The sequence below is a fragment of the Callithrix jacchus genome, chromosome X, assembly GCF_049354715.1.
Source record: "Callithrix jacchus isolate 240 chromosome X, calJac240_pri, whole genome shotgun sequence".
Lineage (NCBI taxonomy): Eukaryota > Metazoa > Chordata > Mammalia > Primates > Cebidae > Callithrix > Callithrix jacchus.
This window is the reverse complement of record NC_133524.1, coordinates 76,413,860-76,431,506: the sequence shown is the minus strand read 5'-3', so window position 1 is coordinate 76,431,506 and position 17,647 is coordinate 76,413,860. Positions and strand designations below refer to the sequence as shown.

The 17,647-nt window shown below is 37.7% G+C and overlaps 1 protein-coding gene across 1 annotated transcript; it reads left to right on the top strand.

Annotated features, from left to right (window-relative positions):
• The first annotated feature begins 3,973 nt into the window (after positions 1 to 3,973).
• Positions 3,974 to 5,391, top strand: RTL3 (retrotransposon Gag like 3). Its single transcript, XM_003735771.5, is given in 2 exon segments — positions 3,974 to 4,097; positions 4,100 to 5,391. Coding segments are annotated over 2 exon segments (1,416 nt in total).
• The last annotated feature ends 12,256 nt before the right edge of the window (positions 5,392 to 17,647 follow it).

The following is a 17,647-nucleotide window of genomic DNA, read 5'->3' as shown; positions in this document are numbered from 1 at the left end:
AGAAGAATTGGGAACTCCTGCCGCCCCAGGGCTATATTATGAGGTGTCGCTGACAATGAAAAGTTTCAGTCTGTACTAAGCACCTTATGGGTTATTTTTAAGGAAGTGTTGCAAACTATAATATAACCATAGGAATAATATGTTAAATAAAACAGACACCAGGATGGGACTGCCCCCAAGGGGTGACTGGGCCTTGTGCCAGAAACCTGTAGGGTCACCTGTCCTGTTGACTCCTTTCCAGGGTGGGAAAAACGGAGGGACAGAAACTGGAGTTGCTCAAAGATGCACCCCTGCCAGCTTAGGGGAGAAAGACCCTGGCAGAGACCTAAAACCTTTAATTTGTATATTTGCTGACAAAAGAAAATTATGAGTCAGTGGGCTGTACAAAGTAGAACTGCATTGCATTCAACCTCTTCTTTCCTTTCCTCCCTAAGCTAACAATCAGCATATGCAGCTTATTAGCATAACTAAGCCTGAATATTTATTAGTGTGTAGTCTTTTTATATCTGTTAAATGAGCATATTTGTCTCTTTTCTTCCTGAAATATTCATTTGCACAGTTAACAAAACATTATTTACTTAAATTTTTTTCGTGACCATTCTAAATAATACATAAATCCCATCATGCTGTGAATGTATGAAGAAGAATTACAGTGTAAGGGAAACATGATGAAAATTTGGATGTGACTACTTTCTTATTCTTACTTTCCTATTCTCACTTGACTAGTTCAGGATATTAAAACTACTTTAGGCATTTTGACAAAAGTCAGTGTAGTTCCTTTTTCTACCCAGAAAAGAATAATTCTCAATGTTTAGGCAGTTTGAACTTGTACTTAAGGATGGTGAATTTGATCTTTGCTCTTTAGTGTAGGGGGCTGGGGAAATGAAGATCTCTGTGTTTAGACACTGAATAAATATGTCTGTAGGCAAGGTATTTTTCAGTGATTTAGTCCATGAACTTTTAAAACATCTCTCTTGGCTGCTTCACAATTCCAATTTTAATCAGCTAATCTTCCTGCTCAGGTGCCTCCAGTCCTGATTCTAAAGAACTATTTGGTAAACAAAACCATCCATAAGCCAGCAAGGAAGAAAAGATAAAAGTTCCCAAATGGTGAAAAATCAATGCTATAAAGTCGACGCACTGTAGATTTCTTATTATGAGAACCCTTGCTCAGCCTCTACACAACTCTAGTATGTTTACCTATTTAGTTTCCCAATTCGCAGATGATTAAAAAGAATAAATTAAAATGAGATTACTGCTGCTACAGCTTATTGTTATTATTAACTTTTATTGGGTGTTATTAGCTGACAGACACTATGCTAAGCCTCTTTTTACACATTATTTCGCTGAATTTTTTGACAACCCTATAAAGTCAAATAATGTTTATAGCTTCGTTTTACAGTTTCATAAACTAAGGATTCTTAATATCAGAAGGATAAAGTAATTTGCCAAATTTGTATAGAGTAAGTAAAGACAAACTTATAGGTAATAACTTGAAAGGCTAGGCTACAACTTGATTGCGAAAGAGTAGAGAAATATAAAGGAAAATAAAATACAAGAAGTTGGGAAGCATAGTAATTCAGAAGTTTTTAATTTGAAGACAGAGCACTTTATACCTCTCAGTAGCTTTCAGAAGGCAACATTGTGTTACAACAGGGTAAACTAGCTGGTTTGGGTAAGTATGACCTCAAACCATTAAATCTAAATTAAATTATATACAAAATCATTTCTTAAGAGTGGATGAAGAGATATAACATATGCTATAAATACTTCTCTGATTTTTTTAATTGAAATGCTATTTATTAAATGTCAACTTGATATCCAGTACTGGACCTTCAAACTCATTGTTACAGAAATCACTAAGCATTAGGAAAAAGTTTCAATTAATAGTTGTCCCCTATCTAAGCCTGCTACAAATTCAGGTGTTAGAAGCTCTCTTTTCCTGCTGGGTAAAATAAGTATGTGTATTTTGTCATCTTGGATGGCAGAAAGGCTTTGGTTATCTGAAAAATTCACATAAATAGAACACATCATCCCTGCTGATGGTGGTATTTTTATACGTGTTGTGTTTCTAGAAATATAAAACTTTGAAAGATAAGAAGAGAATAAACTTGATTTGCAAACGATTTTGCTTTTATTTTCAAAGCCTCTGCATTCAGATTCAGGTAGCCCAGTCTGTCAGTTTGCTATGCTTTGGGACTGTGCCATCACCAGGGTTTATCCCATTATGCTAACTAACACAGAACTGACCATTTGTAAAGGAGACTTAGGACCATGGTTGACGCGATGCATGATTTGAAATGGCCAAATGCAATCCTTAACCCCACTGGTTACTTGGGTCAAAATAGTTGCCCTAAACCTTGCCCAAAATGGCCACATGGCACATACCCAAAAGTGAGATTCTGATCAGGGTCACTTCCCAAGAGGCCAGTCCTTAGTGGACTTCCTGAGTGCTACCTGTGACACCTGATCAGATCAGGGAAGCATGAGATCCTTGGTCCAGGACATTCAGAAAGAGCCAGGGACTCTGTAAGACTGCTATTAGTACCCATCAACACAGTTGGCCTCCATGACTTTTGTACCCTTTTATACCTTTTCTAGATTTGTCCATGTTAAATTTTCCAGGGAAACATTGCAAAGAAAAAGCCTAGGGACTGAATAGGTAAGCGAGGGAAGGGGCTGAGGGTTTGCAGTCTGTTCCCTGAGTGAGAAGTAAACAAACGGTCTAATGTGGAAAGAGTAAAAGTAGGTTACATGAGACAGACACAAAAAATCACATCCCAAACCACTGTGGTCATTCAAAAATATTTGCAACTTTTCACAAGGGCGGTGGTATTAATCCCAATTTCCTGGCCAAATATTCATTAAAGTAACCAAGGACTGAGTATATAAAGCTGCTTCACATCAGCACAGCATGCTACTTTCCTTGCAGCTCTGAACTGTGAGGTACTGTCAAAAAACTCTTCCACACTTTAAAAAGCTATGTTACAAAGGAGATTTGGAACATATTCTGGGAGTGGATGTGTTTGCTTGAGTTCAATGTGTGCAGAAAAGGCAAGCCTCCACAGGCTTTTACACATTTCCCTCTTCAGCGATGGGTGTGCAGACAGCCAAGCTCCTGGACTAAGCCTCTGAATGGTAATGTATATTTATAAAGATTATTTTCTTAACTATTTTGAGGCATTTTATAAATAATATGAATGAGTTTGCTGAGGGCATGTATATATTTAGTCAACTTTTGCTTGTTTTCTCCTGAGGCTGATCTTGTGTGGTTACTTATGTGGTATGATTTCTGAGGTGTCAGAAAGAGCTCCCTCCTACTTCCTACCCTAGTCACCCAAAAATATCTCTCAGGTTGGCTCACTGCAGAGCCTAAAATTCCCACATTGCTCAAACACTTGATTTAGTCACTGAAAGCAGCTGTTAAAATCTAAATGTTACATTGAGATATTAGGCAGACATTCAAAATTAAAGACTATACAAAACAGAAAATAATATGTGGAAAAGTTGCTTTTGATTATATATAATGTTAACTTTCAAAGGATGAATGCAAAATGATATGCACAGCCTGGGATAGGTCCTGTTCTTAAAATGTCATGGAGTCAGATCCAGCATATATGCCCCAGCTCATGAACATGAGCCTGTGGTAAAAGAAACCCAGCATTGTTGGGCAGATTTTGTTCTAATTTATGTTGAATGTGTGCTCTCCACAGTTTCTGATTCTCAGCTCCCACTCTCTTCACACCGTATCTGACACCTCCCCTTACTGAGCTCCTGATGCTCCTCCTTGCTGAGCTCTGGAGGCTCCCAGTGACCTCTTGGCAATCAGCTTTGGAGGGGCCCAAATCCCTACCCCTTGGAAAACTACTGAGCCTGACATCTACCTGTAAGCAGATTTCAGGATAGATCTCACAAATGCCCATCTAATCTCTCTTGGTAGCATATTGTCAAATCATACCCATTTCCTCAAAAGATGGTGGAGGACTCAGCAGCCTCCTATATTGCTCTAAAATTGGAGAATGAAATTCTGCAAGCTCAAGTGCAGTGGCTGATGGAAGAAAATTCTGCCATCCAGGCCCAGATCCCAGAGCTCTAGAAGTCCAAGGAGCCAAGGAGGATGACCTACTCCAAAAGTCCTCAGAGGCCCAGGAGCCCCAGAACTTCCCAGAGCACCTGAATTCCCCAGCAGCCTGGGAGGTCCAAAAGACCCTATAGTTCAAAGCGCCCCAGAAGCCTTCAGAGCTACAGGAGCTTCCACCCTGGGACACCCCCCCCCCAGCAGCCTGGGAGTTCCAGGAGGCCTCAGCAGCCCCAGAGCCCCTGGAGCCAATGGCCCATGAGATCCCTGCAGTATTAGAGAGCCAGGGGCCTGCAGACAGCCAGGATGGCACGTTGGCCCGTAAGCCCAAGAATTCAGAAGCTCAGGATCCTCTAAATGTTGAGAAGCCCCAGGAGGCATCAGAATGCCAGGAGACTGCAGCACAGCTAGAGTTCCTTGAGCTTCCACTTCCCCAGGAGCCTCTGGAGCCTTCAAATGCCCAGGAATTCTTAGAACTCTCAGCAGTCCAAGAGTCCCTGGAGGGTCTAATAGTTATGGAGACATTAGCAGCTTCAGAATTTCCACAGGCCCCTACTGGGTTCGAAGCTGCAGCTTTCTCCCTGGAACACCATTTAACCTTCAATGGGGATTCTCAGAAGCTTTCTGAGTTTCTTGTTCAATTGAATAGTAGTTACATGAGAGTCAGAGGTAACCTGTATCCCACTGAAGCAGCCCTGTTGAACTTTGTTGGCAACTGCCTCTCAGGTAAGGCAGGATGTTGGTTCCAGCCCTTACTGGATATCCAAAGCCCCTTACCAGAGCAATTTGAAAGTTTTATACATGTGCTCCAGGATACTTTTGATAATCCAGAAAACTTTTGATAATCCATGGAAGATGCCAACCACTGGTTCTGTCAACTCTGCCAAGGGGAGGGTCATGTAACAACCCACTTCCACCTCGTTGCTCAAGAGCTGAACTGGGATGAAAGCAGTCTCTGCATCCAATTTCAAGAAGGGCTTGCCAGTTCTATACGAGATGAACTGTCTCACACAAGGCCAGCCATCAACCTATCTGATCTCCTCACGCAGTGCATCATCCTAGAAGAGAAGCCTGATCCCAGTCCATTAGGGAAAAGCTCCTCTGAAGAGGAAGATGTCCCTGAGAGTCCACCAGCTGAAAACCATCCTACGCAGACTGCAATCAACTGCCCACACCTCAGCGAAGCTGAATGGGCCCATCGGTGCAAAGGCCACTTATGCCTCTACTGCAGTTATCCTGGTCATTTTGCCAGAGATTGTCCTGTCAAGCCTCATCAAGCCCTGAAGGCAGGAAACATCGAGGCCTGCCAGTAAGGGGGGCCCCAGGTGGGCCAGTCTACAAATATGCATTGCCCTCTCTTCCAATATCCATGTCTCATACAGTATGGCTTACTGTTGAAATCTGACTGGGAAGATGACGGTTCTTTGAGCAAGCAATGGTAGATTTGGGTTCCTACAGAAACAGCATTGATCATACTGTGGTTCTTCAGGAGAAGATGCTTATCCACAATAATATCTTCCCTCTGATGCTGGAAACTGTTGATGGCCATCCACTTATTAATGAGCCCATAACCAAGGAAACACCACCTGTCAAAGTTAAAATTGGAAACCATGTTGAAGAACTCCAGTTTGACATTATTCATACACCATGCTACCCTCTGATTCTTGGAATCCATTGGCTTGAGATACATGACCCAAATATAGAATGGAGTACCCTCTCTGTGTTCTTTCCTTCACATTATTGTCACTGCAATTGCTGCAGGCACAGATGGAATAGAAGAAATCATGATGAAATAATTGCTGGATAGATCCTACATCCTACAGATTGCTCCTGGGAACCTGTCTTCTGTTATCTCGACAGACATAAGCATTGCTGCTCCTTGAGTCTTCTACTGAACCTCTTGCTATGAACTAAGGCAACCCGTACAAAGACTCTGCCACTTGGATGATGGAATGAACCTGATGACTTTGAGCTTCTTTTTTTTTTTCAGTAATTCTGCATGACTCTCTCTCAGAACCCTGCATTCTGTGGGATTGTTTTAACTACAATTTATATTAACAATATGCATGAGACTAGATTAGAAACTAACAATGAAAAAGTGTAGCTGTTGAACTGACTTGATTTTTTAATCAATATTTTCTATATCATAAAAATAGCAACATCTTTTACATAAAATAAGTTTATAAGTAATATTTTAAAAAATAAACATTTGCAATTTCTACTTTTCTTTGAATTATTTCTTTGCTTACCAAAAAGAAGAGATAACAGAGTAGTAGTAAATTGGTAGGGAGAGAGGGAATTGGCAAAGGTTCAAAGTTTAGGTAGGCACCAAAACATTCCAGGCATAGTGATAGGTCAGCAGATGATGGAGAAATGACGTAGAGGGTAACATAGAGAGAGTAGGAAACGGTTAGGGATGAAAGTGAGTGAGGTATGGAGGGATTAAGGGAAAGGTAGAGGTAAGATTGAGAAGAGGGTTTGGGGGAGATTGAGAGGAGTTTGAAGAGGGTTTACAGGAGGGTTGGGATGCTGAAGAGAAGGGTAAGAAGAAGGGGAAATTTCTACAAAAATAAAAAGAGCACCTACAAAGACACTGAACAGCTTTGAAGGCAAACATCTTGGACTTCACAAGTTAACCAAAGAAGTGCACTGGAGCAAGTAATGAGATCTTTTCAGCAACCCAGCCCTTTCAGTTAGGTAACAAGTTCTTTTTCCTTGCAGCAGGCAAATTTTTCTCAGAACTAAAGATTAATCTGCTCTTCCTAATGCACAGAATGGTGGTAGGAATCAGATTTTAACCCATGAAGAGTGTTAGTGGCCAACTGTACCTTTCCTACACATACCAGTTACCCTACACTGCTTAACCATGATGCCTGCATGACACACATGGAAAGTCAAGCCAGGGAAAGGAATTTATGTCTTTACATGCCTGAGAGGGACTACTGTCTTGACTTACACACATCTCTCTCTCTCTCTCTCTCTCTCTCTCTCTCTCTCTCTCTCTCACACACACACACACACACACACTCACACACACACACACACACACCACCCAGGGTGCAGAGGATGGAGGAGGTAGAATCTCCAAGTGAGATCTGAGGAATGGCCTAAGAAGACCCTAATGCTTTTTCTCTGTGTTTTCAACTTTTCCATGGGAGCCTCTCTCGTTGAGGCTGCTAGAAGAGGACTATTTCCCTTATTTAGACAAATGTAGACAAATGGTCAAATAACCATAGAAGGTAATAGCGGAGGGGCTTACCATTACTGAGCCACTAATATGTTCAGCTACAATGTCAGGCATTTCACACACATTAATCATCTCATTACTCCTCAGAAGAATCTCATTACTCATTACTCCTCAGAACAATCTGGTGAAGTAGTTTGCTCCTGTTTTAGCAATGAGCAAACAGAATCCAAGCAAGGCTAATTCACTTGCCCAAAGCCACACAGCTAGTAAGTGATGAAGACCTGTTTGGCCTCCAAAATCTTTGTCATTTCCCTTACAGCAACCTCCCTAATGCAGTGTGGTGAAAGCTAAACAAAATTGTGGCAGCAGGGAACTAAGTGGGACTCTTAAGTTTTCCCCTAAAAATGAGGGGGAAATTCAAAATAAAAACTTCTAAAGAGTTTGGCTAATAGTTCCATTTCCTATATTTGGGTAGTACTTCCATTTCCCTAGTTCCCTTATTCTTCTGCTAACCCTGTCATCATCCAAAAAACTTCCTTTTTCATTTCTTGGAAATTTTTCTTCTGTGTACCAAATGGCTCAGATTCCATTCAGAATTCTTTCAGATTCCAAGGTGATTTTTATGAGAGTTGGGGGTCCAGAACAGGTCTACAGGACCTGTACATTACGTAGCAGCACCACCCCTTGGATTGTCGGCCCAGTCACTTTCGTAACCCATGCAAATCCTCTGCAGCTTTATATTCCACCTCTTCTAGTCCTCATTGGCCTTCCCTTCCTTTCCTGAACATTCAAATGTACTTTGGCACTATAATTACTCTGTGGTATGTGAGGTATATTTCCCTAGGTACATGTCCTATATTCCCCCTATTCCACCCACACACATACATACTTAGCTTGGGTGAAGGAATAGCACAATCTACATCTCTATCCTGGACAGTTAAATGTAACACAGTGTCTTGTACATAAAAGGTTTGATACAGTGACTGATTCTAGGACATTTAATTATCAGGGAAAGGGGCTTCTTTGTATACTATAGGCTCTTCTTGCATTTTCTCCTACTCTGTTGCTCACCTTTATGCCTAAAACCAAACACTATTTGTCAATGTGGAATTCAAGAGAAAAAAAACTTTAAGCAACCACAAAGAAAAACATGTTTCTTATTGGTCAAATTACCCTGGACCTAGGAAGATCAACTGTGTTTGATTCCCCTGGGACTGAGAGGAGTCATGGGACATAGGGTTTTCTGCACTAAAACTGAAGCAGTGCTAGGCAAACTGAGATGTTTGGTCAACCTACCTGGACCCTTCATTTTTCTATCTGGCTACAGGAGCTTATTTAATTAGAGGACAATTCTTTATTTCACAAACAGGAAGAATTATCTAATCATAGAATCACAGATGTTGTATGTTGAAACAGAATAAGCCCTCATCTTAATTTTACAGATTAAGGAGCTGAGGACCAGAGAAGGGAGTTACTTAAAATAGCTCTGTGTATCCCTGCCTGTTGTTTTTAATTCCAGTGCCTCTTTTCACCATGATCCACCATTTGAACCCAAGAGTTAAAAATCAAGTCTGTGGCTACCATCTGTTAGATACTGTAGACAGTATTTAAAGTATAACATAAAAGGCTTAGATGTGGTCAAGAACAAAAAAAAATAGCAGGCATTACACAGCTAGCATAGATAGCCAAACGCTAAGTTCTGTGTTGACAACAAATATATTAAACTGAAACATACCAGATGAGACTAATAACAGTTTCCATGTAATAAGCACATGCTCTTTGCCAGATATTGTGCTGGGTCACTTAGGTCTTTTCAAGTGTCTGCAATGTAGATACTGTTAGCCCCATTATACAAATCAAATGATTGGAGTTCACTGGAGTGAGGTTACTTGTCAGAAGTCACACTGCTAGGAATTGGTGGATTCTAAAAACAAACTCTGATCTGTCTCATTCCAAAGCTGGAGTTTCATCCAATCTACCACACTGCTTCTCAGTATGAATGACCTTTACTCTGTTAACCACCTTAATAATATTGATTCACTAGACATGAGTACTAAGACCTTAGAAAAAGATTTTAATTTGTTAAATCATTCATTAATTTACTCATTCAACAAGCATAATGGAATGCCTTCTATGCATCAGACACAAGCAGGAGGGAAAAGAGAGACGGAAAGGAAAAAAATATAACTAAAGCATGACATTGTTTTTGCTCTGACCCCAATTTAACAGGGGAAGCTGTTGTGTAGTGTAGCACTGTGATATACAAAAGAGAGAGCACTAATTCTGCTTGAACTGAAGTGGTGCATTTTGAGCTGATTCCTGGGGAAACCTCATTGGAAACAAGAGGAAGGGCAGGGCTTCCTAAGTTGAGTGCGGTGCAAATGAAAAATCAAGCTGGAGGGAAAAAGAAAGGTGTCTTCAGAGATGATAGTTCTATGACACTGGAGAGTAAAAATGTGTGTGTGTGTGTGTGTGTGTGTGTGTGTGTGTGTAGGGTGGAGGTGGGGAGATAAAGTTTTAGGTTAAAGACCTTATCTATCTCTTAATAGCTAAGGAGTTCAAATTTATCCCATGAGTGATTTAGACTATGACATTTGTTTTTCTTTCTTTTCTCTGTTTTACATTTGATTGTATTTTTCTCTCCTGCTGTGAAATACTGTACACTTATTTCAACAAATTCATATGTATCAGGACTTTATAACATAAAAATTCAAGGTTGGCCCCTTTCTCTTTCCCCATCTCACAAACTCAGAGGTTTTTAAGTAGGAAAGAAACATGATTAGTTTGTACTTTAATACTTTTATAGGAATATGGAAAATGAAAAGAAAGTAAGTGATAACCTGTGCCTATTCTTTTTATCTTCTTAGACTTTACATAGATGAGTTCAAACCATCAAAAGCAAAATATTAAAAGTAAATTAAGCTCAACTCTCATCAAGTATTTATTTTAAGGGCTTACTGTGAGCAAGGCACTGAAATACACGTAAACATATGCAGGACAACAACTCTACCATCAAGAATTTTACAATCTAATAATGGATGAAATATCATGAATAATAAGAAACTAGCTTTTCATTTGGACCTCATCAGTTTCAAACATTAAAGAGTCTCTAAATGAAGTTTTAAAAAATTCTGTAATACTTGGCACAGATGAAAACATTTTCCTCTTTAGCTAACTTTTCTAAGTTTATATTTTAAGAGGAAAATGATGTCTATGTATTTTTGTATCTCCCTTTCTGGTTTGCTTTTTTTAAACACATATTTTGTAATTTATAATATTAAAATGTGCCAGCAATAGTTATGGTCACTTTGTAGAAGGATTTACATGTGTTTCAGTTCATAAAGTACTTATATAAGTCTGTTTTTAAAAGGTTTTATAGGAATAGATAATTTTTAAAATTCTTACCACAGTAAACTTTGATATATAACATTCTACTAGATATCAAATATTGAATGACAAGAACAATATAGGGATCAAAACAGTAGGGATCAAGATATTAAGATTAAACTCCTAGGTTTGCCATTTACTAGCTGTACAATCTATTTCATTTAATAAATTAGTATAATAATCCTTGCTTTCTCTACCTAGCAAAGTTAGCAAAAGCATCAAATGAAAAACGTCATGATAAAAAAGCTTTATGAAAATTGACAAAGCTGTATAAATAAAACATATCATTATAAGAACCTATCTTTGTTAAAGTGACCCCAAGAATCTTGAAAATACTAAAATACCTGTTTCAATTTATTTCAACTTCACAAACATCTATACTTAGTAAGTACCTCCTATACGTCAGGTAGTCTTTATTGTCAATCAAAGAAAGATTCAATTAGGATTTATATAATTATATATATTTATATAATTATTCAATTAGGATTTATATAATATGACAGCACTCTCCCAAAATACTTTATCATCTACAATGCCAGTTCCTTCTTGGGGCACGTCAGCTAGATGATAACTTACTGTAATTGGTCAGAGCTTTTTTGTTTTTTAAATCTATTTAGCACAACATAGAGAAAACAGGTCAGCATGACTAATCTTTGTGTTCCCATCAGTAAAAATAACTTAAAAATTAAAACTCACAGACAGTTGTCTTGTTCATTTATATGTTTTCTAAGTAAAAGTAATTGAAAGCTAAAAGGTCAAACCATACTGGTCTCTAACTAAATCTCAATGTCTGCAGGTAACAATTGCCATCATCATTTAACATGACTAACAGGATCTCACCTCAGTTATTATTTTGCCTCAAAGTGATTCAGATGTGTGGGAAAGTTTGGTGAAGGGTTTTAGTCTGAAGAATATGGAACATATTCAAACTAGGTCTGTGGAGAAGTGGGGAAGGGTAACAAATGCTAACAGTAGTCAACTAAACGCATCTGACTTGGCTCAAATGTACTATTATGTATTCCAATACAGATGAAAATGGAATACGACACAGAAACAGAATGGTCATGTGTGGCAACCTAAGTTTCATATGTCTTATGAAAAAGAAAGCATGAAATTTTGCAACCACAAAGAACAAAATGTCTGAAATGCTATAGCTGAGTTCACTGCTTTTCTTAGTCTTTCACATTGCATTTTTTCTCTCAGTTACATCACAGATACCACATGATAGGCTACAAGTGAACCAACTGCACTGCCAGTGAAGTTCTGATTATTAGAAGAAAAGCTGGCCGAACACCAGTAAATTAAAGGAACTCCCAAACAGGTAAATACCAAAGGAAACTTTCATATTCAACTTCTAATTTTAGTGCCATCTTCTGCTATAAAATAAAACATGTGTTTGAAGAAATTGGGAGAAGACCAATAAAAGCCAAGTCAAAATAAAATCACACTTAAGATGTAACAGTACTTTAATGGCATATGTTAATATGTTCCAATAACTGCTTAATAATTATGATACAAAGTACAGAAAATAAAATTCCTGGCATGGAAAAGGCCAGAAACTGGTGGTCATGACAGCCTTTGAATATTCTCATTCTTCCTCCTCTCCAGTTCTGCTCGCCTTCTAGGCATTTTTTTCTTCTACTGGCTTGCCAGAAACCTAAATAACAACAATGAAAAACAGTCAATTAGTAATTGATACATTGCAATAAGAAGCATTTCTCCTCACTGGCTTTCCATAAGGGGAAAAAGAGAGGGTCAGAAAGCCTTACACTCGTTTAATAACTGTGTAAAGTCTTTTTTTAAACAATAAAGATAGTATTTTACAGATGAAGAATGGACAGACAGGCAAAAGCTAAGTATCTTTAATCAGACTACATGGTGAAGTCCAGTGAAGAGTAGAGAAACAATAAGAATTCCTAGATCTTAGTTTCAGTTTCTAACTTGCCCTGTGACCTTGGGTTCATTAATTGATCTCTTTTCTGAAGCTCGGTTTCTTCAAAGGATAAATTATGATAGTAATGTCCATGCTGCTTACCTTTATAAAATATTGCAGAGAGTAACTTATTCAGCAAACATTTGTTATATTCCAATTATATGTCAGACACTGGAATAGGTTTACATGAGATAACAAACATCAAAACAGCAACCCCAGATATAAGAATATTATTATTCTTCTAAAGGCTATCTAACCTTCCAAAGGAATATAGGTTTTCCAGAGAGAATAAATAAACTAAGACTTCAATATGATATTTCCTTTTGTATTTTGTATTCTAAGAACTTTTGATTATTATCTCATAGCTCTCTAACCTATAAAAATTAACAGAGTTATATAAGAATGTTTTTCCTCCATATCAGGTGTACAAGCTGTCAGGTTGGTTATCATTTAAAAGAATGAAGACATGTACACTGCATAGCAACTATCATGATTACTACTAGTTGTGTTCAGTCATTTTATTGCATACTCATAAATAAGAGAAAAGGGACCTAACAGGTAGTGAGCACCTATTGTTGGCCACACTCTGCTGGGTACTTTACCTATAAAATCTCATTTAATCCTAACAAACATTTAGTATGGTATATATTATTCTTCACATTTTATAGATCCAGTAGCTCAGTCTTAAGGAGGTGAAAGTCGTTCAAGAGGGACGGGTGAAATACTAAAACAAATTCAAGTTTGTCTCTCTACAATGCTATGCTTTTTCTAGCTCTTAGAAAGAATACTAGAGAAGGAACGCCCTATATTTACTGAGAGAAACACTGCAACCCAAAGAAGTCAGATGGTCCAAACAGGCCACACAGCAACTTAGGGGCAGAACCAAACCTAGAATGTATGTCTTTTGTTTTCTGGTCTAATATATTTTCACATTAAATTTCACTAGATTAATATTGTGTCAAATATATTCACCAAATATAAAGTTAATTAAATTAATAAGTAGTATTATCCTTAAAGTTTCTAATTAAAAATTGTTTTGCACAGAAACAAAATTTAAAAGAAGACACCATTTTTATATATAAACCAAATTTAAAAGGACAACATTTTATATATGAATGAAGTTTTTCATTTTTATTTATATTTCAGTTCAGCTAGTAGTTTTCTGATCTCTATATATAGATATAGATATAGATATATACACATATACTTTTTTTGGGTGTGTTTGTTGGCCATTTGTATATCTTCTTTTGGGAATATTCTATTTGCGTCCTTAGTCCACTTTTTGATGGAATTGTTTATTTGTTTTTTCTTGCTGATTTGTTTGAGTTCCTTGTAGATTCTGGATATTAGTCCTTTGTCAGATGCATAATTTGCACTAATTTTTCTCTTTCTGTGAAGTACCCAGCAGAGTGTGGCCAACAATAGGTGCTCACTACCTGTTAGTTCCCTTTTCTCTTATTTACATGTATGCAATAAAATACGTGTGTGTGTGTGTGTGTGGGTGTGTGTGTGTGCACGCACTTTTTTATTCAACAGGTTTTTGGGGAACAAGTGGTGTTTGTGTATATGAATAAATTATTTAGTAGGGATTCCTGAGATTTTGGTGCACTCATCACCCAAATGTACTATGTACCCAGTGTGCAGTCTTTAATCCTTCACCACCCTCTCACCTTTCCCCCTGAGTCCCCAAAGTCTATTGTGTCATTCTTATGCTTTTGTGTCCTCATAGCTTAGTTTGTACTTATAACTGAGAACATATGATGTTTGCTTTTCCATTCCTGAGTCATTTCACTTACAATAATGGCATCCAACTCCATCCAGGTTGCTGTGAATGCCATTGTTTCATTCCTGATTATGACTGAGTAGTACTCCATGGTGTGTGTTCATATATATATATATCACATTTTCTTTAGCGATTTGTTGATTGATGGGCATTTGAACTGGTTTCATATTTTTTCAATCACGAATTGTGCTGTTACAAACATGCATGTGCAATTGTATTTTTCATATAATGACTTCTTCTCTGGGTAGATACCCAGTAGTGGGATTGCTGGATCAAATGGTAGGTCTACATTTTGTTCTTTAAGGAATCTCCATACAGCTTTCCATACTGGTTGTACTAGTTTACATTCCCACTAGCAGTGCAAAAGTGTTGTCTTTTCACCACATCCATGCCAACATCTATTAATTTTTTATTTTTAAAATATGACCATTCTTCCAGGAGTATAGTGATATCACACTGTGGTTTTCATTTGCAATTCCCTGATCATTAGTGACATTGAGCATTTTTTCATGTTTGTTGGCCATTTGTATATCTTCTTTTGGAAATATTCTATTCATGTCCTTAGTTCACTTTTTGATGGAATCGTTCTTTTTTTTTCTTACTGATTTGTTTGTGGTCCTTGTATATTCTGGATATTAGTCCTTTGTCAGATGCATAGTTTGTGAAGATTTCTCTCTTTCTGTGGGTTGTCTGTTTACTGTGCTGATTATTTTTCTGGGCGGAAACTTTTTAGTTTAAGTCTGATCTATTTATCTTTGTTTTTGTTGTGTTTGCTTTGGGGTTCTCAGTTATGAAGTCTTGCCTAAGCCAATGTCTAGAAGGGTTTTGCCAATGTGCCTTCCAGAATTTTTAGGATTTCAGGTCTTCGACATAAGTCTTTCATTAATTCTGAGTTGATTTTTATATAAGGTAAAAGATGAGGATCTAGTTTCATTCTTCTACATGTGGCTTGCCAATTATCCCAACACCATTTGTTCAATAGGGTGTTCTTTTACCCACTTTATCTTTTTGTTTGCTTTGTCAAAGATCAGTTGGGCATAAGTTTTTAGCTTTATCTCTGGGCTGTTTATTCTGTTCCATTGGTCCATGTGCCCAATTTATACCAGTATTATGCTCTTTTAGTGACTATGGCCTTATAGTATAGTTTGAAGTTGGGCAGTGTGATGCCTCTAGCTTTATTCTTTTTGCTTAGTCTTGTTTGGCTATGTGGACCCTTTTTTGGGATTGTTTATTCTAGCTGTATCAATAATGATGGTGGCGTTTTGATGGGAATTGCATTGAATGTATAGATTGCTTTAGGAAGTATGGTTATTTTCAAAATATTGATTCTATCCATCCATGAGCATGGGCTGTGTTTCCATTTGTTTGGGTTATATATGCTTTTTTGCAGGAGCGTTTTGTAGTTTTCTTTCTAGAGGTCTTTCACCTCCTTGGTTTCACATATTTCTAAGTACCTTACTTTTCTTTTTTGCAGCTATCATTAAAGGGGGTTCAGTTCTCGATTTAATTCTCAGCTTGGACACTGTTGGTGTATAGCAGGGCTACTGATTTGTGTACATTCATTCTGTGTCCTGAAATTTCGCTAAATTCATTTAGCAGTTCTAGGGGCTTTTTAGAGTCTTTAGGGTTTTCTAGGAATACAATCATGTCATCAGCAAACAGCAACAATTTGACTTGCTCTTTACCGATTTGGATGCCCTTTGTTTCTTTCTCTTGTCTGATTGCTCTGCCTAGAACTTCCAGTATTATGTTGAATAGAAGTGGTGAAAGTGGGCATCCTTGTCTTTTTCCAGTTCTCAGGGAGAATGCTTTCAATTTTTCTCCACTCAGTATAATGTTGACTGTGGGTTTTTCATAGATTGTGCTTTTTACCTTAAGGCATATCCCTTATATGCTAATTTTGCTGAGGGTTTTAATCATAAAAGGATGCTAGAAGGCCGGGCGAGGTGGCTCACACCTGTAATCCCAGCACTTTGGGAGGCCGAGGCGGGTGGATCACAAGGTAAAGAGATCGAGACCATCCTGGTCAACATGGTGAAACCCCGCCTCTACTTAAAATACAAAAAATTAGCTGGGCGTCGTGGTGCGTGCCTGTAATCCCAGCTACTTGGGAGGCTGAGGCAAGAGAATTGTCTGAGCCCAGGAGGCAAAGGTTGCGGTGAGCCGAGATCACGCCATTGCACTCCAGCCTGGGTAACAAGAGCAAAACTCTGTCTAAAAAAAAAAAAAAAAGGATGCTGGATTTTGTCAAATGGTTTGCATGCTTCTATTGAAATGATCATGTGATCTTTGTTTTTAATTCTGTTAATGCGGTATATCCCATTTATTGACTTATGGATGTTAAACCATCCTTGCATCACTTGTATAAAACCTACTTGATCATGGTGGATTATAGTTTCGCTATGCTGATGGATTCAGTTGGCTAGTATTTTGTTGAGGATTTTTGCATCTCTATTCATCAGGGATACTGTTTTGTAGTTTTCTTCTTTGGTTATGTCGCTTCATCGTTTGGGTATCAGAGTGATCCTGGCTTCATAGAATAACTTAGGAAGAATTTCTTCTTCCTCTATCTTTTTGAATAGTGTTAATAGGATTGGCACAAATTCTTTGAATATCTGATAGAATTCAGCTGTGAATCTATCTGGTCCTGGACTTTTTTTTCCTGTTGGTAACTTTTTAATTACCATTTCAATCTCACCACTTGTTATTGGTCTGTTCAATGTTTCAACTTCTTCCAGGTTTAATCTAGGAGGGTTGTATATTTCCAGGAATTTATTCTTCTACTCTAGGTTTTGTAGTTTATGCACATAAAGCTGTTCATAGTAGCCTTGAATAATCTTCCGTATTTTTCTGGTATTGATTGTAATATCGCCCATTTCATTTCTAATTGAGCTTATTCAGATCCTCTCTCTTCTTTTCTTGGTTAATCTCACTAATAGTGTCTCAATTATATTTATCTTATCAGAGAACTAACTTTTTGTTTCATTTATCTTTTGTATTTTTTTTTGTTCAGTTTCATTTAGTTCTGTTCTGATCTTTGTTATTTCTTTACTTCTGCTGGATTTGGGTTTGGTTTGCTCTTGTTTCTCTAGTTCCTTAAGGTGTGTCCTTAGTTTGCTTATTTGTGCTCTTTCAGACTTTTTGATGTATAAATTTAATGTTATTAACTTTCTTCTTAGCACTGCCTTTGCTGTATCCCAGAGGTTTTAATAGGTTGTTTCACTGTTATCATTCAGTTCAAATATTTTTTTAATTTCCATCTGGATTTCATTGTTGACC